The sequence below is a fragment of the Diorhabda sublineata genome, chromosome 8, assembly GCF_026230105.1.
Source record: "Diorhabda sublineata isolate icDioSubl1.1 chromosome 8, icDioSubl1.1, whole genome shotgun sequence".
In the NCBI taxonomy this organism is placed as follows: Eukaryota; Metazoa; Arthropoda; class Insecta; order Coleoptera; family Chrysomelidae; genus Diorhabda; species Diorhabda sublineata.
The window spans coordinates 31,161,703-31,186,851 of NC_079481.1; the positions used below are offsets into that span (position 1 = coordinate 31,161,703).

The 25,149-nt window shown below is 29.3% G+C and overlaps 3 protein-coding genes across 4 annotated transcripts in view; 1 reads left to right on the top strand and 2 right to left on the bottom strand.

Annotated features, from left to right (window-relative positions):
- LOC130447813 (uncharacterized) overlaps positions 1–6,451 on the bottom strand; it is a 59,706-nt gene extending 53,255 nt beyond the window's left edge. For both annotated transcript variants that reach the window (XM_056784840.1, XM_056784839.1), the window contains exon 1: positions 6,111–6,451. In XM_056784840.1, the coding sequence (XP_056640818.1) occupies positions 6,111–6,318 (208 nt within the window). In that variant the 5' untranslated portion in view covers positions 6,319–6,451. The remainder of the gene's footprint in view (positions 1–6,110) is intronic.
- A 691-nt stretch (positions 6,452–7,142) lies between these two features.
- On the top strand, positions 7,143–22,755 carry LOC130447402 (eukaryotic translation initiation factor 4 gamma 2-like). Its single transcript, XM_056784196.1, has 10 exons — positions 7,143–7,293; positions 9,892–10,669; positions 11,274–11,579; positions 14,697–14,882; positions 14,949–15,217; positions 15,279–15,450; positions 17,405–17,718; positions 19,252–19,503; positions 19,624–19,911; positions 20,083–22,755. The coding sequence occupies exons 2-10, from the start codon at positions 10,273–10,275 to the stop codon at positions 20,143–20,145; spliced, it is 2,247 nt and encodes a 748-aa protein (XP_056640174.1). The 5' UTR covers positions 7,143–7,293; positions 9,892–10,272; the 3' UTR covers positions 20,146–22,755.
- A 520-nt stretch (positions 22,756–23,275) lies between these two features.
- On the bottom strand, positions 23,276–24,956 carry LOC130447498 (malignant T-cell-amplified sequence 1 homolog). Its single transcript, XM_056784356.1, has 6 exons — positions 24,875–24,956; positions 24,672–24,824; positions 24,513–24,613; positions 24,328–24,461; positions 23,556–23,623; positions 23,276–23,405 (listed from the first exon to the last, which is right to left on the bottom strand). Exons 1-6 carry the CDS (start codon positions 24,883–24,885, stop codon positions 23,324–23,326), a joined length of 549 nt encoding a protein of 182 aa, XP_056640334.1. The 5' UTR covers positions 24,886–24,956; the 3' UTR covers positions 23,276–23,323.
- Positions 24,957–25,149: the final 193 nt, after the last annotated feature.

The window sequence follows — 25,149 nt, forward strand, 5'->3', positions numbered from 1 at the left end:
ATGAATAGTTTTTGAATACTTTTAACAACTTATTTGGGTTTTATTTGTTACAATAACTAATCTAGAACATTTAGAAAGTACAGAACAATATCAATTCTACAAATATCAAGGTAAACCTTTGTTGCAGATGAATGTTTACAGACCCTGTAAAGATAAACTGGAATGAATGCACTACTATTAACTAGCCCACTTTGTGGTTATAAACACTTGTATTTGTAGCACGAAATCAGGTGAATCAGAACTTTGCCTTTAGCTTGAATATAATACATTTTCACATTTGATCATTACAGAAAGAAAAATACTTTCGGGAAGTATTGACCTACCAGACCTACAATAAGATTTGATATTTCTAAGATAATTGATTCAATATCGAACAGTATCAACTAGAATATTTTCCCAATAACGAAAACACTTTCTTTTTACTTGTATGTATACTTTCTATATATTCCAAAAAAGATGACTGGACAAAACAAAGTTAAAACAAAGCAGAATTGGAAGTTTTTGAGATCCCAAGATACTCAGATATTTATAATTTAAACTATTTTAAGCTTTATTCATCATTACATACAACTGTTTAGTTTTAATACCATCCAAATTATTCGACAATAAAAATTAATCAAATAAACATTCCATGAATCTTCTATTGAAGTATATTTTCGTCCAGAACTAGTCAATTGTCGTTTTTTTTAAGAAACCATAAATTAATTCAGATGCTGTTGACATGGTTAACCAGTTAAGTGGTATTGACACAAAAAAACAAAATATATGTGCCAATGTTAGTATTCGAATATGCAAGTGAGCGCAGACTTTGTTATAATGTAAAATTATACAGGGTTATTAGTTTCTAAAGACCTGTTTTGCTAAAAGGTAGTTGGTAGTAGTAGTCATGCTAGGTACTGCCGGTATTAAAATTTAAGAACACGAATGAGAATAAAACAACAAGAATTTCAAATATTCACCAGAAAGAATCTATCATATCAAATTTCTTATTTTTTTTTTAGAAATATCAATCTTTAAAAACAAGTTTTATTGATATTATGAACAATTGGATTTCTAACACGTGTGATTTAATTGAAATTCCACAATAGAATTCGTTAATAAAAAATTGTTATAGTGTACTAAATACAGGCATTAAATTATAGTTATAAATTAAAAAAATATTTTAAAACATCAATTAAAGTTTGAATTCTAATTGAAAAGTTCAATTGTGTTTGCAATTATGCCATGAATATTGTAAATTACCTTTGTAAACTTCGAGTGAGAATATTTACACACAAATGAGGTTAGAATTTCCACAACGATACACTCTAGACTCCGATAGTAAAAATAGTAGGAGAGCTAGTGATAAATTGTCTTATACGTATTTTAACCAATCCCGCAAACTTTAAACGTTGTTTATACCGATAACATATTGATTTTCGAATGAATACTAATAAAAATAATAATAATTTTATGGAATAACTAAATCGCGCCAAAAAAGCAAGTTACGTATATCACTACTAAATTTGACAGAACGAACACAACAGCTGATCGGTCAAGATCATCGAATAATAAGTGAACGAAGGAACACAACAAATGATCGGTTAATATCATCGAATTAAAAGTGAAGGAAGGAACGCAACAAATGATCGGTTGATATCATCGAATTAAAAATAAGAGTAAGAAGTACAACAATAGCTGATGTTTAGGTTATTAGTTATCTTAGCCCTATTTTTTTAAAAAGAAAACCCGCATGTTTCTTTATTTAGGTTATATTAAAATTTACAGTACAAAATGGCGGTTAAAACTGCTGGGAAATTATTCAAACATTGAATGTTTGTTTCTTAGTTATTTACTAGCTTTTGTCTACAAATTGTATACAATTTTTTGACGATAAAGCATATTAGCGCCTATACGTGATCTATATCGTACAAAATTTTACGTTATGAATTCTTCACAAATGAATGTCAGTTTCTCCAAATTGCCACGTAAAGTTGACAGTTAAACGTATTCTCGACTTCGCCACGAGATGTCACCATCTATAACCTCTATAAATTGGATATAATTTTATTTGTTTTTTTCATATGGTTTATTAACCTTTACTTCTTGGTTGTTTCTTTTCACCCTGTACAAATATTTGGCAGACGATTTTTTAGAAACGAAATTAGTTTCGTTACATTTCGTTAAACACCTGTTTGTTGTGAGTCAGACGTACTAAAATATAAACTAATTATTTTCGGAAATATTTCATTTTGATACTTCCTGAACAACTTAGTTGAAATTATAATATTGATCTTGGCATTAAGTATTCATTAACATACTATTTTTAATTTACAATATATGCGATGAAACCAAAGAAATCGCTTACTATCTCAATATTCTTTCAGGATGTTCAAAGAAATCATAACAATTCGAGAAACATTGTATAATGTGTATAATCGATAATAATCTCATTTATAAACACGATTTTTAAAAAAAATGCAGTTAAGTGCTTAGATACACAATATTTTATAGTTATAAATAGTACTTAATAAACATTATTTGAAAAAACATTATTGATATGTACGTCATGACAACGTTGTCAGACTTTCCAAATAATTTGATACACAAAAGTAACGAGGAAACCAAAACATCAAAATGGCGACTTGTATACAAAATAATGAATTTCTTCTTTAATTTAACCACGCTCTGTATGTAGATACGTAATTCTACTATTCCCACTAGTATTATTTTTTCTTATTTTATAATGAATAGTTCAATGCTATCAACAAAACTTGTCTCTCGCGCAAAAAAAATCTAATAGTATGTAATATTTGGTTGAACGAACTTCACCGACCGGCCGGCATCCCAATCTTAACGAATGTTGTATCGTATTCTGTAAATGAGGTCAAGGAAGGTTGTTACGTCATCGGGCGAAACGAGGTGCTGCCGATTTGGTATAATCCGTTAAGCAAAATTACAAATTATATTTTCGATCCACGGAGAAAGTAAAATTTTTTGTCCTTCAAGTTTTGTCTTATTCGTAGATTAGACTTTTATAAAAGTTATATATAGTCCGGGAGCCAGCAAAAAAATTTATATAATAAAGCCTAGTGAATATCAGCTACGGCACGGTGGGTGGGATGAGTAAAAGAAATTTAGTCAATTCCTTTCATTTTTTTTTATATATCACAGCAGTATATTAACAATCAGCTTACAAATTTTCAATTGAGAGGAAATTACTGAATTACCAAATTTTCACCTAGCTCCCGGACTAATAGTATTAGTTTTTCTCAAGGCGATTTCTCTATTATGTAAATGTATACGTTTATTTAAAGCAATTAGAGTTTGTTGGGCAATAAGATTATTTCTCATCTGAGTATAAATCATACAAAGTAGCCCAACGAAAAAGTAAAAAAAGATATAACCCAAACAATAATTAAAAAAAAAGGACATGCATAGGATACATCAAGTACCCAGAGACACAGAAGTTTTAGAAGTCGGCTCGTAAATATTAATTGTTGTGATTTATTTTTTGTTATCCATTTTGTAATATTTTGGTTAGGTTATTTTACACAGACCTGGAAGTATCTATTCGTTGACGAGTTCCTGATGTCCAGGAATGATGTTGAACCACAATGTTTCCATTTCCAATTTATAATTAAACGGTTAAGTCTGATTCGTTTCTTCTTTCTTCTAAGATACTAATTGAATAACTAAATTATATATTTCACATTTCATCGTACATATAGACTTTTACCGTAGACGTGTCGAATTTATGTTTTCCTAATAATCATCTGTTTTACAACCTCTTCTTATTAGGGGATGATTTTTGCCTTTATTTACAATTAAGATAATAAAAGTAAGTATTTGTTTAGAAACCGAACGTGTATGTTACGTAAAGAAAATTCGTTATGCTTTCTTCATTTTATTTTGCAATAATGCATTTAACACACGTCTGCAATAAATAAGAAGAGGAAATAGTTTAGTTAACATCAATTATGATGAAGTTAACTAGATTATTTACATAAAAATATTTCCTGTGTATTATGAAATAAAATAGTTTTGCTTTCATCATTCAAAACGTTTTATGAAAACATATCTTTTCGCATCGAAACATTTCAGAAAATTAGCAATTCTCCAACACCCGTACTACTATGCACATACACTGCATCAAATTTTAGAAAGATTGTAGTCAAAAGTATTCAGAATTCTCGAAAATGTCTTATGATATATATGTACACAACAACGTTATTTCACGTGACCTTCAAATTAAATCAGTCGAAGAAGAAACATATCACCGATTGCAGATTTTTTTTTCTGCGTTCCTGATATCCCACTAGTGCGCTCGAGTAAAAACTACTCCTACTACTTTCAGAACAGACTCTGTATGTGTGAAGAGTAAACACCACAGTTTGCACAACGCTGTATATTTCTCAATAATATTAGAGAAATTGGAGTATTTTGATTTTTTAATAATTATAAAATGAGATGCACTCTGCCAACGTCCATTGTTTTCGCCGTAGACGTAGCTGCACGCCTGGTAGGATCGGCCCTGATTACGATTTTGATTAAAAATAATAGAAAAAAGTTCTTATCTAAAAATATTCGACATTATTGACATTAGTATCAAGTTTATAACAATGTAGATATGTATGTACGTGAGACATACGACATTTAAACGTTCAAGGTCGTATATTTGATATAAAAACACTTCCTAATGACATATATACGAGAAAGATACATTTTCATAAAATAGCGAATTCAGCTGAGTTGAATTTTATACTCGTATTAAATATACATACATTCCTACAAACATTTTATCAAACTAACCTTGATTTTCGAATTCCTGACAACGTATCAAATTATTAGAGAAAAATAATTATGTGGAAAGAAATTGAAAAATATGTAAAAATGATATAGAAAATTATATTAAACCCAGAAATGGAAAGATACTAAAATGACAACAAATGTCAACAAAACAAATGGATTTGTATTAAGACGACATAAAAGAACGAGAAAAATTCTACATTGCAACTAGATTCCACACGTTGAATTACGAATTCAAGTTTATATTTCTGGCTAAACGTTAACGTAAAAAATAATTTTGTCTCCTGATACCATATTAGATCAATTTGTATAAATTCTAACCTAATTTTTTATCATTCATACATTCGTAAGTTTATATTGACATAATTTGGGTCGATACATAGAATTTTTATCTTATCTTTTTTTTTGTAGACAATTTATTTTTATCATTTAAACTTTTGTAAATATACCGAACAGCTGATTTAATGAATTTAGTAATTTCCTCGGTCTTACGTGTATTGATCTCATCAGATTCAAATGATAAAACTTTCTTCTTTATCCAAACTAATGCAATCCAAATTTACTTAATATAAAGGACATGAAGTAATTTTTTAGTGTCTCCTCATGTCTTGTTATTATTTCATTATATATTATTTTTTATATAAAGTTTGTATTTTTGATATATCTTTGAATAAAACTGCTGCTTCAATTTAATAAATAAACATTGTAAAGTAATTTAGAAATCTTCAATTTCAATGTATTGTTTGTTCTATATCTAATTAAATCATATTTATTTTTGTGCTGTTGATTCAAAAAACATCGGCAACAATGTTTTTACGACCAATTATAGGTCTCCCAGCCTTAATTTCAGTGGTTATGGTGTAGTACAAAGTAAGAAAAAGAACTTAGCATCGACCCATGGAACTATATAACGAAAATTTCCATTTAAATAGAGATGTTATCGATTTTTTGGAAGCCATATTTCTAAACACGTTTTTTTTTATAGTAAATGTACTAATTTATTTTTCATAATAATAATTAGTAAGAATATTATAATTTCAAAATGTCATATATGTGAACAATTACGAGATAAAAACATCGAATTAATTGAATAAAATTAGACAGGTATTGGTGAGTGTTTTTATTTTTAAATACAGATTCAAATCTCTTTAAAGATTTTATTATTTTCCACCCACTTATCTATTTGTCATATGTACATATAAAATTGGCAAATGTACATCGTAACCATTTGAACACGAGAATAATTTTTTATACGTTAATATTTATTATATGTACATATATACATAAATCAATTAATAGATGTGTTTTAATTGAAGAGTTACCTTTTCGTCTGCCGAAAGGTCCCAAAAAGGCATTATTTTTCCCAACTATATTATCATCAATATATTTTATTAACTTGGCCACATCCTCATTCTTTTTAGGTACACCAACACTTTTTTGTTTTTGAAATCGAAACGGATAATCTTCGGGAAATGCATACAAACGTCTATTTCCATAAGATTTTCTAATTGTTGTAGTGGTCGATGTCATTTTTTCATTTTATATGGCACTAATGAATCTTTATGACAAATTTTCAATTTTAAACACTACGCGACCGGGCTTTTTACAACTTCTATTTCCCCGCCGCACTCTATTTCGCGAGACTTAGTGACTATCTAACTAATTTTTGCTGTCCGATTCAGTATTTGTTTCATATGCTGACATTACCTCAGCAGGAACAAATCGATTCCTGCAACGGAGGTATCCGAACTTGCAAACGAGCTAAATAAGCGAATCTACTTTTATTACATATAGGCAACATACATTATTTATACTTACTACTATCTAGATAACTTACTTTACATTCAACACCCGCAACATCTTTTAAAACAAGTTTGATATAAATTTAATAATAGAAAGATATCTGTAACATTTACAGATTTCGTCTACTTTTATTCAATAGTTGAGCTTTTGCTTAACAGAGTGCAGCAGATCATTTAAAACGTTACTTATAATTATCGCTAATATCTACATATATAAATATCAAATTTTTCAAAATTACAATTTAATTTACGCGTTTCAACTAATTTTATTTATACAAAACTGAATATAATAAAATTTCGATCTACCAATTCCGGAAATGTATGATAGTAATTTTGTCATTTTTATGTTGGTATAAAAATGTCAGTTTTAATGAAAAACTTTATCGAGAAATAATTATTTAAATCCCTTGAACAATTTTATTTAGCATCAAGAAATGTGTTAATTCCTATTTTAAATTTATTAAAATTGTAAATATATTATTCTAAAAATCAATGATTAGACATTCAACGACTAGCCGAGTTCTCCGATGTTACACGACCTTCCCAATTTTCAACGATCGTTCACGTCTTGCTGTCGCTGTCAGTGCCCTTTACAAACAACAGCGAGTAAGTTACTTTTTCTAAAAAAATTGCAACAATCTTATCGGAGCACTCTCATTATTAATAAGTTTTTTTTATACTCGCAACAACTTAACTTCTTGGGGTAAGTGATTCGATATATTCATTTTAGTTATTAGATTTGTTCTAAACCGTTCTAGAAGATTTGTACCATGCATTTTTTACATTGCCCATTATGCGTCATGTCTATTCTCTGAAAATAATAGTTTCTGCTAATTTTTTTATTTGATCAAGAATTAGTTCCACAAGTGATTGTTTGAATTGCGTTTATCCACGAAATACGATAATTTTAAGTAGTTTTTCGAGATATTGTTTGGGTTTTTGTCAGATAAACATGTCAGCTTGTTCAAATAAATAGTTTATAATCGCTTCCTGATTCTCTTAGATAAATTATACATTAACCTAATCGAAATTACTGAACGTTGATTTGATAAAACTCTTTATTAAAGTTCTATACAGTTTGAAATTTATGGTTAAAATGTCGTAGACGTCATCTACAACATAAGTGGGCAATTCGAGAAACAAAGTGTTTTTCCTCTAACTTCAGGTCATAAATTGCTTGGCATTGTAAGGACCTTGACTAGATAGGTGTACGTCTGTAGTGTTGATTTTAAACTTACGGTCAATCCACGGTCGGTGACCCTGGGATGTATGCCTTTGTTCATCAGCCGAATCGTACCCGTCTCACCTGTAGACATTCCCGGAATGTACAAAAATGTTTGAAACGTATCGATTTGCGTCTATAAAAAACTTTTTATAACAAAGACAACACAGATATATCAACTTTATTTGTAATTACTATAATATGGTGGCTATATGAATTTAACTTTTTGAATTATTCTACTTAGTATTGATGTTCCAAAATATATCAAAATTACAGCAAGTGATCAAACTTAGTATTTTATCAAAAATCTCATACAGATTTTCATAATTTAGCAATTAATAATTAGAATTGTTTCCAAATTTTAATTGCGTTGTTGATTGTATTAAATGACGAAATTTGCTGATACCAAATATGCAATTTACTTAATGTAAATGGAAGAGGAGATATATGTTTCAAAGCAGAAGGATACTAGACACAGCAGTATCTCTAATATATATTGTCCTGTCTCTGGAATCAAATTAAATATAGATCAATTTAGATTCAAAAGAATACGATCAAAAAACTAACTTAATGAGCGAATTTTTGCTGATCTAAAAGTACCCCATTTTCTGAAATTAAATTGAAAGGGTTACTGTTTAAAACTTAGGTTATGGATCGTCCAATTGGATATTTTTATGGCAAATAGTCCTTGAAATGATGAGTCTATGTATGAAATTTCAAATTGCGGAGATAAATAGGTTTTGAGAAATTAGTTATTGAAAATGAGTGTTTTCCTACTAGATGTAAAAACGCCATTTTGTAGTGTCATGCATGGCGTTTCCAACGTTGCCAATAATTATTTAGTTTAGTAGTTAGTCATATGAATAAATTACATAAGTAAGATACAATATGATAGAAACAGCTGGTAGTTTGACTCAAAAGGTTAATTTTTTAAATTACATTTTCACCTTGAAATCGTAGTGCAATTATTTTTGTTATTCACACTATTTTCTGAAGGTGGTTACAGATCTCAAAGGAGAAGCAATTATATTCAGTTATGAAGGAAATAACCTTCCAGGTTACGTAACAAATGATTAATAATACAATTAGTATTGAATGTTACATACCAAAGTTTTTATTGAATTTTACTTTTATCAATATATCTATATATTTGTTATTAAATTTTATTATTAGCTATCAAATTGCAGTGCATTTTATGGACCAATATAATAATTCAATAGTACTTGATAGGTTTTTTTACGATACCCTTTGAATTTTTCTTGGGTTTCATTGACATATAACTATACTTTTTGATACTCTCAAATTATCCTGAATAAAAGTCTCGGTAGATTTAATTTACCTAGATACAAAAACTTCAGTAACTATATCCGCACTTGAAAACCGTGGATAATAAACTACTGTTATTGACCCCTAACATTATTTCTTCGGAGCCTTCCAATTTATAAAATAGAGTCAATAAGACTGACAACGCACCAGAATAATACGTGCAACTGATGTCTGAAGCATTAGAAATATTCCGATGAATGGAAAAGATACTTTTTCAAAGAAAGGAGTGTTTGCGAACGGTCTCTCTGTGTTCATGAGCCACATCTACCTGTCGAGTAGGTCTTGTATATACTGCTCTGAGTGAGATTATACTGGACAGCTCCGAAAAGCATCTTTCTTATATTCTTCAAGCGGTAGTAGTAATTTCTGGTCAACTTTGAGTCGCCAATAAATCGAATTGTTTTCTTTATTATTGTGTCGACCATAATCAGATTAGAACCTGTTCCGAAGCATAAATCTTTTTGGTATTAAAATTTTTGTGTTTAGATAATTCGACTAAGTGATTTTGGTAAGGTATTAGTCCCAAGCGAATTTACTGTATAGAATAAATGATACTGTCCATACAGTTTTTGATGTACGAGGTTCGTTCGAAAAATTTCGGGCCTTTTGTTTGTTCAATTTCTGTTTAAATGAGTTGAAACGTGTCAAATTTGTGCAAATAATAATTTTGTCGTTTTTTAAAAGAAAATAGAAGCTTTATTTTGATAATTTACTATAAAAATAAAATAGAAAAATAATAAAACTTTGTTCCAGCATAGAGAACTGGATATAGGGGAAATATAGAGTGTGCAGAGAAAAGGAGTAATTCAACTGAGAGCAAGTTTATCCACCACAACGGAGAGCCCCAGGCAGACGGGGCCACAAGCTCGTGTTTCGGTGAAGGACAACGCTCCTTCCACCAAGCGACGCTGGGTCCCACCTTCTACACTGAGACATCAAGATGCCCTTACGCCAGAATCACGTAACGACCTGGTGTTCCGCAAAGTCCGCGGCATTCTCAATAAACTCACACCAGAGAAGTTTAAGAAGCTGAGCGATGATTTGTTGCGTATAGAACTACAATCGAATGTCATCTTGAGGGGTGTCATCTTTCTCATATTCGAGAAGGCCCTCGACGAACCGAAATACTCGTCTATGTATGCGCAGTTGTGCAAACGACTGTCAGAAGAGGCACCTAATTTCGAATCCCCCAATCAACCCACCACCTTCAGAGTTCTCTTACTTAATAAGTGTAAACTTGAATTCGAAAACCGAGCGGCCGCCCTCGAAAACAATGGCGCTTCGTACGCAGCCGGTTTTGGCGGGGCGAATTCCGAAGAGGAGGAAGAGAGAAGGCAGATCGCCAAAAGGAAAATGCTCGGCAACATCAAGTTCATCGGCGAATTGGGAAAATTGGAAATACTATCGGAAAATATATTACACCTTTGCATCAAAGAGTTATTGGTTAGACGTGGCGACGATTTTTCCGAGGACCTCGAATGCCTCTGTCAAATTTTGCGGACCTGCGGCCGCATCTTGGACACCAACAAGGGTTTGTATTATTCAAATTGTCATTATAATTGATTTATATCTAAATGCATCGCTACTAACTACATAGTTTCCTTGTTTGGTGCTTTATTTTTTTTCCTCTTCCTTCTGCTTGCTATTATATTCTTCTTTTGGTGAAACATTTTTTGGTAAAGGAATATTAAATCTAAGTGTCCATCCTCTTTGTCCACATTTTCTTCGATGGTCTCAATAACTGGCGAAGAGTGCATGATACTAAATGCAGCAATTCCGGAGGAGCAGAAATGATTGGTTCCAGGTTATTTGAAACTTCAATCTATGGCATCTTTGTCAATCCCCATCCAATAGCAGGAATCTCTCCCCTACTCCTGAAACGCTTTCCGGAGTTGCTTCAAGGTATTTGAATACATTTTTTTTGTTTCTATTTTCATTCCAGTTCTATTAGGATCGTATGACAGATATCTGTGTTTCTTTTCTTAGGGCTCCTCTTCAATCTTTCAAATTATTCTGAAATCCTTTTCTTAATGTCTGTTGTTTCGCTATATAAAAAGCTTCTATAAGTTAATTATTGATCCCCTCGTTTTATTGAGGTTCTAATATAACATTTTTATGCCCCTTTATACCCATAGGTAAAAACCTCATGAACCAATACTTTGAAAGAATGAAAATGTTGGCCGAAAGTCAAGATTTACAACCGAGAATCAGATTCATGTTGAAAGACGTGATCGATTTAAGAGACAATGGATGGGTGCCGCGAAAGGCAGTCATTGTTGAAGGTCCTATGCCTATAAATCACATTAAACCAGCGGAGGACGATCGTCCTGTCGGTTTTAGAAGAGACCGTAACCACGATAGAGACCAAGATAGACCAAATATACCAGATTTATTCCGTCATCCGATGAAGACCAGGTCTGGTCTCGATGACATGCTTATGGGTAAGTTGAAAACGATTTTTGAGACCTTTTTGATTCATTTTGATTTTTCTTTATCAAATTAGAAATGGAAATCGAAATAGTGCAAAGGTTTTTATATTATGCAGTTTTCAATATTATTTTAATATCATTTTGGTTATAAGTTATTTTAAGGAACTGTCATTAATTTTAGATAATAATATACTGTCTTAATTTTTTTGTTTTATATATATATATACTACAATAATTTGAGATATTAACTACAAAAATAATGTAAAGAGTCTCCCAAAATTGATGCCAGATTTAGAATTTACTGTTATTTTTGTAGTAGAGGACAGTTTGACAAATATTTCAAAGAAATATTAATCCACTTTGTGGATTAAAACTTGATACAATAGAAATACCCTGAAATATCTGTTTGGTTCATTTGAACTACTGCCAATACTAATAATTTAGCTAGACTGAATGATTTGGAGACATTAAGGATAATGCTTGTCCAAAAACAAGCCTTTCAAACAAATATTAATCCACTTTGTTATTTGACATTTTTTCTTCGATTTCTGTCTTTTCCAAATATTATTAAAGCAGTGATTTTTGATTCTTTAATCATTTTGTATGCCTCAACCTCATTTTACTGAATCACTAGTAATTTATATTTATTGGAAGATGGATTCAAACTTGATACAATTGAAATATCTGATTGGTTCATTTGAACTACTGCCAATACTAATAGATTGAATGATTTGGAGACATCGAGGATAATGTTTGTACAAAAACAAGCCTTTCAAAGAAATATTAATCCACTTTGTAATTCGACATTTTTTCTTCGATTTCTGTCTTTTTCAAATATTATTGAAGCAGTGATTTTTGGTTTTTTAACCATTTTATATCCCTCAAATTCATTTTACTGAATCACTAGTAATTTTTATGTATTGGAAGATGGATTCAAACTTGATACAATTGAAATATCTGATTGGTTCATTTGAACTACTGCCAATACTAATAGATTGAATGATTTAGAGACATCGAGGATAATGTTTGTACAAAAACAAGCCTTTCAAAGAAATATTAATCCACTTTGTAATTCGACATTTTTTCTTCGATTTCTGTCTTTTCCAAATATTATTGAAGCAGTGATTTTTGGTTTTTTAACCATTTTATATCCCTCAAATTCATTTTACTGAATCACTAGTAATTTTTATGTATTGGAAGATGGATTCAAACTTGATACAATTGAAATATCTGATTGGTTCATTTGAACTACTGCCAATACTAATAGATTGAATGATTTGGAGACATCGAGGATAATGTTTGTACAAAAACAAGCCTTTCAAAGAAATATTAATCCACTTTGTAATTCGACATTTTTTCTTCGATTTCTGTCTTTTTCAAATATTATTGAAGCAGTGATTTTTGGTTTTTTAACCATTTTATATCCCTCAAATTCATTTTACTGAATCACTAGTAATTTTTATGTATTGGAAGATGGATTCAAACTTGATACAATTGAAATATCTGATTGGTTCATTTGAACTACTGCCAATACTAATAGATTGAATGATTTAGAGACATCGAGGATAATGTTTGTACAAAAACAAGCCTTTCAAAGAAATATTAATCCACTTTGTAATTCGACATTTTTTCTTCGATTTCTGTCTTTTCCAAATATTATTGAAGCAGTGATTTTTGGTTTTTTAACCATTTTATATCCCTCAAATTCATTTTACTGAATCACTAGTAATTTATATGTATTGGAAGATGGATTCAAACTTGATACAATTGAAATATCTGATTGGTTCATTTGAACTACTGCCAATACTAATAGATTGAATGATTTAGAGACATCGAGGATAATGTTTGTACAAAAACAAGCCTTTCAAAGAAATATTAATCCACTTTGTAATTCGACATTTTTTCTTCGATTTCTGTCTTTTCCAAATATTATTAAAGCAGTGATTTTTGGTTTTTTAACCATTTTATATCCCTCAAATTCTTTTTACTGAATCACTAGTAATTTTTATGTATTGGAAGATGGATTCAAACTTGATACAATTGAAATATCCTGAAATATCTGATTGGTTCATTTGAACTACTGTCAATACTAATAATTTAACTAGACTGAATTATTTGGAGACATTAAGGATAATGCTTGTCCAAAACCAAGCCTTTCAAACAAATATTTAATCACTTTGTTATTTGACATTTTTTCTTCAATTTCTATTTTTTGAAATATTATTGAAATGGTTATTTTGGGTTTTTTAATCATTTTGTATGCCTCAAATTCATTTTGTTGAATCATAAGGTGGATCCAAACTTGATACAATTGAAATACCCTGAAATATCTGTTTGGTTCATTTGAACTACTACCAATACTAATGATTTAATTAGACTGAATGAGTTGGAGATGTTGAGCATAGTGCTTGTCCAAAAACAACCCATTCAAATGGTGAAGTAGTATGAGAAATTGTTCTATGTTTTGGACAAGAAGTTCAAGAACCTCCTCATAGTGTATACCCACAAAAAAACAGTTTCTATGGTTATAAAATTAAATCTAAAACTACAATTGAAACCTAATATTTTTGCTAAAAAAGAAATGATGGAATTAATTATATTAAACAGCAAGAAATTGATGAAATTTTTTTATTATTCAAACAAAATGATGTATTTATTATGTTTGGGGCTAAAAAAAAATCCGCATGTGGTTTTTGAAAGAGAAACCGCAACGGATTTAGTACCATACTTTTCGAAATTGAAGCTGATCAAGTTACTGTCATAACAACAGTTTATTCTAATGAAAATTGATGTGGTCAAAATGTATTTTCAACAAAATGGTCTACGATTACTACATGAGTTATTTCCCGGTTGCTAATTTTCTAGTTTCGATAACAGGATCCGGTAGATCTTGTGATTTAACACTATTTTTGTGGGATTATTAATTAAATATTGTTGAAGTGAATTTAATTTCCTATAAAATTCACTCTTTCGAAAGTGATTCAAAGTTAAAGGGACATCCGGAATCAATAATCTATGATGTGGGTCCCCATTAGGATCGTGTACCATAAATCTTGATGAATGCAATAAACCTGGGAAATTATTATGTCAAAAATATTTCTTTATGTTTTAATATTTGATTACATACAGGTATTAATTTGACACCATCTGCCCCGTCTCTAATACCCACTGCCCCACCATTCGGGGCCCACAACGGATTCGGCAGTCAGAGGGACGGAAGTTACAGAGGACACAATAACCAACGCAGCGGCGCCTACAATTACAACAACCAAAGGGGGCAGTACAAGCACAACCAGAACAATTCTCAATTCAACCGTAAGGTTATATCGTGATATAAATTTATGAGTTGGTAATTTTTTTCTTTTTTTTTTTTTGGTTTAGAGTCTAACAAGGAACTAGCGCCGCGTTTTAAGAAGAGTAATTTGATAGTTGGAAAGGACGAAATGGCGGATGTCGAATTGAGACCTAATTCGATGTTGATAACGAAAGCTTCTTCGTTGAAAAACAACAATATGATGAATAATAACAAAAGTTTAGAACCCACTTTCGCCCAACCGACGACTAAGCAACCCCCGTCGACTTTACTCAAAGATCCATTACCGATAAAACAATTGCCTGCGGAGAAACCGAAGCAGTCCAAAAAAGACAAAGTAAAAAATTGACAAAAAACAAACTATAAAATTTATTTTTTGATTATTTATTGTTTTTAAGGGTCCAAATAAGGAGGAGGTGTTGAAGAAGTTCAATACTTTGATAGAGGAATTCTGGAAGGGCGAAGTAGATCTCAAACAAGCTATTAATTCTTATAAAGAACACAAAGTTCCCGATAAATTTGCCAAAGAAATGGTCTTGAGTGGATTATCGACTGCTTTAGAAAAGTCCGGTAACTAAATATATTTTTATATTGCTAAATCGACTTGATTTCAGGTCTTTTTTGTTATAAAATTATTTTTTTTTTAATAATTTTTGAAAAACAGATAAAAATTTGACTTTTGTCATAGGTTATCGAAATAGAAATCATTGTTTAGGTCTTTTTTTATCATTTGTAACTTTTTTTCTTCAATTTGTATGTTTTATTCAATATTTCGTGGTTCGTTGAAGCAGTTTTATTTATTTTTATCCCATCGATGATCTTTTAGTCTATTTTCTAAATACTGAGATGTCTGTCAGTGTAACGATCAGTATAAGACACTTGATATATGAATTATTGTTTTGTTTTAGATTTTATATGTGAGAAATTGAAGAAATTTACTAAATTGAATCGAAACTTGACGTTACGATTACTTTCGGTATTATGAATGTCAAAATCAAAATAAAATCAAAGTTTGAACAAGGAAAACTAATTTTTTTTTGATAAATCGTGGTTCTTTGAAGCAGTTTTATTTATTTTTATCCCATCGATGATCTTTTAGTCTATTTTCTATATACCGAGATGTCTGTCCTATATCAATAGTATAAAAATTATTACAAGGCACATTTTTTTAAATAATTTTTGAAAAACTGATAAAAATTTGACGTTTCGATTACTTTCTGTGTTACGAATATCGAAATAAAAATAATATCGAAGTAGAAATAATTATTTGGGTCTTTTTTTTCTTGAATTTATGTTTTTTTCTTATATTTAGTGGTTCTTTAAAGCAGTTTTATTTATTTTTATCCCATCGATGATCTTTTAGTCTATTTTCTATATACTGAGATGTCTGTCCTATATAAATAGCATAAAAATTATTACAAGGCACATTTTTTTTAAATAATTTTTGAAAAACAGATAAAAATTTGACGTTTCGATTACTTTCTGTGTTACGAATATCGAAATAAAAATAATATCGAAGTAGAAATAATTATTTGGGTCTTTTTTTTCTTGAATTTATGTTTTTTTCTTATATTTAGTGGTTCTTTAAAGCAGTTTTATTTATTTTTATCCCATCGATGATCTTTTAGTCTATTTTCTATATACTGAGATGTCTGTCCTATATAAATAGCATAAAAATTATTACAAGGCACATTTTTTTTAAATAATTTTTGAAAAACAGATAAAAATTTGACGTTTCGATTACTTTCTGTGTTACGAATATCGAAATAAAAATAATATCGAAGTAGAAATAATTATTTGGGTCTTTTTTTTCTTGAATTTATGTTTTTTTCTTATATTTAGTGGTTCTTTAAAGCAGTTTTATTTATTTTTATCCCATCGATGATCTTTTAGTCTATTTTCTATATACTGAGATGTCTGTCCTATATAAATAGCATAAAAATTATTACAAGGCACATTTTTTTTAAATAATTTTTGAAAAACAGATAAAAATTTGACGTTTCGATTACTTTCTGTGTTACGAATATCGAAATAAAAATAATATCGAAGTAGAAATAATTATTTGGGTCTTTTTTTTCTTGAATTTGTTTTTTTCTTATATTTAGTGGTTCTTTAAAACAATTTTATTTATTTTTATCCCATCGATGATCTTTTAGTCTATTTTCTATATACTGAGATGTCTGTCCTATATAAATAGCATAAAAATTATTACAAGGCACATTTTTTTTAAATAATTTTTGAAAAACAGATAAAAATTTGACGTTTCGATTACTTTCTGTGTTACGAATATCGAAATAAAAATAATATCGAAGTAGAAATAATTATTTGGGTCTTTTTTTTCTTGAATTTGTTTTTTTCTTATATTTAGTGGTTCTTTAAAACAATTTTATTTATTTTTATCCCATCGATGATCTTTTAGTCTATTTTCTATATACTGAGATGTCTGTTCTATGTTTGTTTTAGATTTTTTTATATGAGAAATTAAAGAAATTTACTAAATTAACGTTTTTTTTTTCATTTATAGATGTCGAACAAGAAAAACTAATCAGATTCCTGAGTAATTTGAAAGAAGATAATTTGATAAGTGGTAATACTGTACAAGACGCATTCAAATCGTTGTGTAACGTTTTGGATGAACGAGAAAATGAGATAACGAAAGTAACGAATTCAGCTTCGGTTTTATTCGCTACTGCAATTTGCGAACATTTGGTACCGCTGTCGGATGTGGCGAATTTGACTGAAAACGGCGCTCACCATCCGCTATTCTTGTTGGTATTGCAGAATATACACAAGAAGAGAGGTAAAAGCGAATTGTCGGAGATGTTTAACAAGAGCAAGGTATTTATTTAATCAATTACGATGCACACGGTCTTTTATACACTATATACTTGACTAATTTATTTAAATTCTTCGATTACTTTGCTGATTCGTTCTGTTCACTACGACTATTTATTATAAACTGACCTTAACTGCACTACAAATCTCCCTATATATGAATAAATAATATCTCAAAAGTTTAAAAACAAATGACACAAATTAATAAATAGATCTTAGAAATAATGTAAATAAATCGCTTGCTATAAAAAAATTTGAGATGAAACGAATTCCGCAATGTATAAAAAAATATGCGCATTCGCCGAAATTTAAAGATTAATAATAGCCAAGCAGGGTCGGTTTAAGGATCCATTTCGCGAATTTGTTTGTAACATTATTATTAGTTCTGTTAGGTTCCTCGTTGGTCTTCACTTCTTGTCGTTGTGTGGTTAATGCTTCCTTATCCTCTGTATTAATCTTTCTTCTTCTATTCTGCTAAACCGTATTAGTTGTGTTCAATTTTGGCTTTGAATTCAAATTTTCTGCTTAAATGTTATCCCTTATTTCATCGTATCTTTTTTTATCTACTATTTTTCTCAAAAATCTCTTTTTTGTACTTTGAATTTTGCTTTTTTTGTACTTTTTCTCTAGATCTGACTAAATTGTCTTCGTTGTCATTAATTTTGGCTTTGAATTCTAATTTACTGTTTAAATGTTATTCCTTATTTCATCGTAACTTGTTTTATCTACTATTTTTCTCAAAAATCTCTTTTTTGTACTTTGAATTTTGCTTTTTTTGTACTTTTTCTCTAGATCTGACTAAATTGTCTTCGTTGTCATTAATTTTGGCTTTGAATTCTAATTTACTGTTTAAATGTTATTCCTTATTTCATCGTAACTTGTTTTATCTACTATTTTTCTCAAAAATCTCTTTTTTGTACTTTGAATTTTGCTTTTTTTGTACTTTTTCTCTAGATCTGACTAAATTGTCTTCGTTGTCATTAATTTTGGCTTTGAATTCTAATTTACTGTTTAAATGTTATTCCTTATTTCATCGTAACTTGTTTTATCTACTATTTTTCTCAAAAATCTCTTTTTTGTACTTTGAATTTTGCTTTTTTTGTACTTTTTCTCTAGATCTGACTAAATTGTCTTCGTTGTCATTAATTTTGGCTTTGAATTCTAATTTTCTGTTTAAATGTTATTCCTTATTTCATCGTATCTTGTTTTATGTACTATTTTTCTCAAAAATCTTTTTTTGTACTTTAAAATTTTGGTTTTTGTGTACTTTTTCTCTAGATGTGACTAAATTGTCTTTGTTGTCATTAATTTTGGCTTTGAATTCTAATTTTCTGTTTAAATGTTATTCCTTATTTCATCGTAACTTGTTTTATGTACTATTTTTCTCAAAAATCTTTTTTTGTACTTTAAAATTTTGGTTTTTGTGTACTTTTTCTCTAGATGTGACTAAATTGTCTTTGTTGTCATTAATTTTGGCTTTGAATTCAAATTTTCTGTTTAAATGTTATTCCTAATATTTTTATTTTCTTTTTTCAGATCAACTTGATGTCACAACTTCCTGATAACGACAAAACGAAAGAACGTCTTTCGGAAATATTAGAAGAAAGAGATCTGACGTTCTTGTATCCGCTTTTGCGTATCCAAGCTGATCTGGCACGTCAACTACAAGCGGACCCTAATCCGCAAGCTTTCTATAAATGGATCAAAGAAAATTTGGAACCATCGAATTTTAACGATCCCGGTTTCATTAACGCTCTCATGACCGTATTATTAAAATATATTACTCAGGTGAGATGAAAAAAAAAACATTAAAATATAATTTAACCATGCTCCTGATACGTTTCTTATACAGCTTAATTCATATTCTAATATTGGTACTTGTGGTGTTAAAAAATGATTTTTTTAAAGGAATCTTCTGCTTGCGGCGATGAAAAAGCTATTATAGAAAAAGAAAGTGGCCTTCTAAAACGGTACCAACCTATTCTGACGGCTTTTTTACGGGACAAATCCAGTTTGCAATTGGTAGCGCTCTATTCACTACAGATGCATTTCCATTCCCTGGGATTCCCCCGTGGACAGTTGTTAAGATGGTTCAACGCTCTATACGATATGGAGATTGTTGACGAAGAGGCGTTTTTAAATTGGAAAGAAGATGTAACAGATGCGTATCCGGGCAAGGGTAATGCTCTATTTCAGGTTAGTCATTCTCTTCTTTCTTATTACTTTAAGGATTTGAATTAATTATTAACAGAAATTAAACAAGTTCTATGTATTGAATGTTGAACAATATTCTGTAGCTGTGTAATATGTGAAGGCCATATAATAAGCGAAAGAAGAATAATCTAACCTCGTTATTTTTTTTTTTAGGTTAACCAGTGGTTGACGTGGTTACAAGAAGCGGAATCTGAAGAAGAGGAAGGAGACGATTGAAGTAGGAATTAAAAATAAAAAATTAAGTGGCGTGATTCTCGCATAATAGTAGAAGTTAAAAAAATGATAATTTAAGTTATTAAAAAGAAGAATAAACAGTGTGGGGCAAATATCGTCTCAATTTCACTTTATTTTGTTATCTCGACAAAAAATTTCTCGTCTTTATTTACGGACTTTTAATTTTTTTCGTAATTTACTATGGTAATTTTGGGCATTGTTTTCTCTTTAAGAACAATTAAATAGTATAAATAATGTTTAAGTCAATTGTTGCTAGGAAATAGTAGTTTTTAAATTCGTTTTTTTTTGTATATTAATTAAATTAGTGATTAAAATTATGTTTTGTATTCGACCGTGTTATTGGTTAGGTTTCGTGTTAAAAGTTCAGTCAAAACCATTTGAGTTTTTAGTTTTAAAATATAATCTGAAAACAACGTTTGCATTTTAAAATTTACTTCATTTTATTATGAATTAGAACGGATTTAATTTGAAGGGGTAAAAAATATTACTTAAAAAATTGATTTTTGAACAAATACTTCCATAAATAATGAATAATTCAAATTTGTAACTTAGTGATTGTTGGGGAATCATTCTACTCTAAGTATTTTTATGGAATCGTATAAACTCGATACAATTAAACTACCTTGAAGTATCTTTTTGATTCATTTGAACTACCATTCACAATAATAACAACCAACAACGACAATTTTTTGTAAAGATCGATATTTTTTCATTTTTTTAGAGATTTTTAAATATTCCACATGGATGATTTGTTCAAGACAAAAAATTTGAATCCATTTTGTTTGTGTTTTTGAAAAAACACAAACAATTACTAGCAATTTTGATGAATCAAAAGGTGGATTCAAACTTGATACAATTGAAATACCCTGAAATATCTGTTTGGTTCATTTGAACTACTGCCAATACTAATCACTAATAATTTTAATGAATCATACTGTGGATTCAAACTTAATACGATTAAACTACTCTGAAGTTTTCAATTTTAACTTTTTTTCTACGTTTTCGAGACATTGAGATAGTTTTTTAATTATTTTGTATATCTCAAATTCATTTACTTGGATTTCTATAAGAATTTTAATGAACTGATAGATTTACATATAAATATCCTTTTGGTACATTTGAACTACTGCCTATACTAATAACAAATAGCAATTAAAGTTTCGAAGGATTTCATGCCAATATTTTATTGTCAAACGTGTTTCGATTGAATTAAAAAAAAAATCTTCATTTTTTGAATAGTTAATATAAAAATAATTGCAATTAAAAATGAGGGACGATTTTGAAAAAACTATTTCATAAATTGCATTATAGAATGAAATTTTCAAAAATTGAAGAGCCCAATAGTACCAGACCCACTAAACAAAAGAGGCGGTTGAAATTTTTTGTGAGACCCTTAGGTTGAATTATTTAGTTAATAATTTTTGTGTGCGCGAACGATTTATGTCTAACGAACTCTTAGTGGAATTTTTTTATTGTAAAATTTAAAAAAAATAAGTTGATCTTAATTAATAATGTTTCCTATTTGTGACAGATATTTTATTTTCATTGAATAGTTAAAGATGTAGATCTGTAAGTCGGCGATAGTGTCGTCTCATCTCGGTATTTCGAGTTTTTGTTTTTTCATTTTTTTTTCTGTAAATGGGTATTTAATTTATGAATCAGCCGTTATACACATTTTATATGATATAAACAAAGTAAAAACATATAAACAAATAATTTCTTGGTGAAAGATTAGCACATAAAACTACTTATCGTGCTCTAACCATAATTTTTCTTTAATAGAGCTTCTCTATTGCTTATCGAATAAGAAAATAAAGAAACACATGGGAGAAGTGAGGAGATCGAGCTATAAATGAGAAAGATAAAGAATTTGCAATAAAAGGAATTATGTATTGAAACTGCTATTGTATACAGAAGGAAGTAGGTCACGTCCTTTTATTATTGACCCTCTTAACTCTTTTAGTTGTACTTTAACCACAATTTTTTTCAATATAGTTTCTTTGTTTTCTTATTCGATAAGCAAAAGAGAAGCTGGATCGATAAAAAATTAAACTCGAAACAAAATTAGAGAGCCTACAATATTAGTAGGTTACGAAAAGGCTACTTCTTTTTATTGTAGATTTTTTTTTAGTTGTGTTCTAACCATGATTTTTCTTCGATAACAAGTTTTCTATCAGTAGTTTCCTCATTCTCCTATTGGATTGGGAAATTTAATATTTTTTGTGCAAATTGACATATTGTTATATTTTATAGGATTTTTTATTGATATTTTGTTTATATCGAATAAGTTGTAATATTTTTTTTGTCGGATGAGACTTCACATTACAGCTCATCGCTCAGGTGAATGTATTGAAAAAATGAGCTTTTTTATTCTGTAATACTTTTATATACATATGAAAAAAAAGATGTGTTCTGTTTGTTTATGTAACTCATGTTTAAGTAACGTATTTTCTCAAGTATTTTTTTTCTTTATAGTCAGTTTCCCGTACCCTTAGATTATTTAATAACGTGTCTAAAGAAAAAGAACTATACTGTGAAACTTTTGTGTTTAATAAATTAATCGATGGTATTTTGCTATCGATGTCGATTTTATTTTGTATTTCTTCCACCTGAACCCTCAAAAGTAACACTCAATGCACTTTACTCCTTAGTTCCTTCAACTGCATGCAAAATAAAGGGAAAATTCATTTGTACTATATAAATAACAACTTTACGGTAAGTAAAATAGAAAATTATATATAATTAAACCATGGACAGTGACCCAGTATAAGAAAGAGATACTGTGATGAAATATAAAGTCATATGCCTTCTTTCCCGTCTTCCGAATGTCTTTCTAGGGCTTATTTATACTTTATTACTCCAAAAGTTGATTTATAATGTAATTGAAGTCGAAGAGTTGACGCTTGAAAAGAACGCCACATCTATACCATAGATAAATTGTTAATAACATTATGATTATATCCATTTCTATGGGTTTTGACTTAATGAGTTCACCATAGTTGCATTCTCATAAACTACAACGTTGCCTCAACATTAACGAATGACATTGGAAACAAAGATTTATACCATGATGCCATCTGAGCATGGATATGTCCAACATATAAAAACAGGATTTAATATGTAGAATATTTTATTAAAAAACATTTTTTAAATATATAATTCATTTAACCGGTTTCATTTGCCATAATCCATCATTTAAGTAATGGCAATTGTCTACACCAATGCCTTTATTTATCTTGGCTCTAAAACAAAATTAATATAATAGTCAAAAAAACACAGTAATTAATAGGCATAGAAATTGTTCGATTTAATTATTTAATATAAGAAAATAGTACGGAATTGAAGGTATACTGAAATCTAAAAAAAGTTAGTTATTTGGAAGATTTACTTACATATCCTCAGTAGATAAGGTAGTTCTTCCAATTGCTAAGGCATGTTCTTTACCCTCAGCCATAATAGCCTAAAAATAGTATTCATACATTTTCAAACTATTGGAATTTATTGGAATGAAGGACTAGCTGTTTTTGACACGATACATAACTGATTTATTTGCTTTCTTCTAATTTACAATTGGTACAAGAAATAGGAACGTTGTGCTTCATTAAAATTAGGATAAAGCTTGATTTATATAATGCATTCCCCATTTGTTGATGAACAGATCAAAATTTTTAAAATTTGAGTTTAAATTTTCAAGGATCATTTTGATTATAAGAAAATTGGTAATGTCCTAAATGTTGCTATAACTGATATACGAGGATTGAAAGTAGGAAAATGGATTTAATAAGTAGATTCCTCCCAAAGGAAGGTTTTTGTGTTCCACTTTCCAAAATGGTACTACAGCCAAGGAATTAAAGAAATTGTAATTATTAAATTTTTATTCCAAAAAATTGCCTCCTTAAAACAATTTCCCGGTTATAATTTTTTCAAAACACTGGTTTAGTTCCTTTTTAACCCAAAATGATATGTTTAGCAACACAGGTATCAATAAAACTCTGTTCGACTGTCTTTTAAATGAAGTTTTTTATAATTACTTCCTAAAATTTCCTAAATATTAATTTTTTCAATAACTTCTATTGATAAGTGTGCTTAAATGACACACATAAATCAAAAAAATGTATACATCAGTGGATTAGAATATGAGTTCAAGTATATAAACATAGTTACCACTATGGTATCTTTTGGTACATCAGTCATTTTAGCTCCAGGAGATGTTAAACCTGGACACATAATATTTGCTCCACTAAGAACAAATCTTATGGCACCTTTATCGACTTGCTGCATAGGTAAAAAGAAAGGATCTGAAATGATACTAAATTAGTTTAAAATTTGATAATAATTGCACAGCTCACATTTATGTAGAAGTCTTAAAGTTGGCATCCATTGACTTTCTCTTTGGCGGAAAAATAATAAATCTCCATTTGAATTGACTACTATTTCTATATGGTCGTGGCTAGAATAAATTTCATGCTATGAGATAAATATAAGAAGTTCGAAATGTTTATACTGACCATTTTATTATTTTAAGAGTATCTTTTTTCGGTAAAATAACGTCTATATAATTTTCCAAATAAGGGTAAGATTCAACCAGTTTAGATCGAATTGCTTTTTGAACAGACGATTTGAGTTGTAACACTCCAGAAATACTTTCTTTTTCATCGAATCTAAAAAAAATTGTTTAATTGCTGTTACAAAAATTTACAACGCCACATACTTTTTAAACATTATTCTAAAAATATTTTACAAATTACTTTCGGAAAAAGGTTAGAAACAGTTAATGAAAACTTAAATTGTATGTCAATATTCTTCTTCGTGGTTTAATCTTTTGATCTTTTACTAGCGGCTTCAACCCTTGTAATTAAAGATGATTTTTAGTAAATTTTACCTAGATTTGACAAATTTGAATTATAATTTTTTAAATTAGTAGTCCTTTTCATTATTACCATGTTAATACTATTTAATCAATTGCAGAAGTTTTTTTTTTTAAAT

Excerpts from the sequence above, each read along its gene's own strand:
- LOC130447402 (XM_056784196.1), top strand. The coding sequence starts at position 10,273 with ATGTATGCGCAGTTGTGCAAACGACTGTCAGAAGAGGCACCTAATTTC. Across the intron at positions 15,451-17,404 it reads GACTGCTTTAGAAAAGTCCG|ATGTCGAACAAGAAAAACTA; the intron begins GTAACTAAATAT and ends TTTCATTTATAG. Across the intron at positions 19,504-19,623 it reads TATTAAAATATATTACTCAG|GAATCTTCTGCTTGCGGCGA; the intron begins GTGAGATGAAAA and ends ATTTTTTTAAAG.
- LOC130447498 (XM_056784356.1), bottom strand. Across the intron at positions 24,462-24,512 it reads TTTAAGACTTCTACATAAAT|ATCCTTTCTTTTTACCTATG; the intron begins GTGAGCTGTGCA and ends GTATCATTTCAG. Across the intron at positions 23,406-23,555 it reads ACCTTATCTACTGAGGATAT|AGCCAAGATAAATAAAGGCA; the intron begins GTAAGTAAATCT and ends ATTTTGTTTTAG.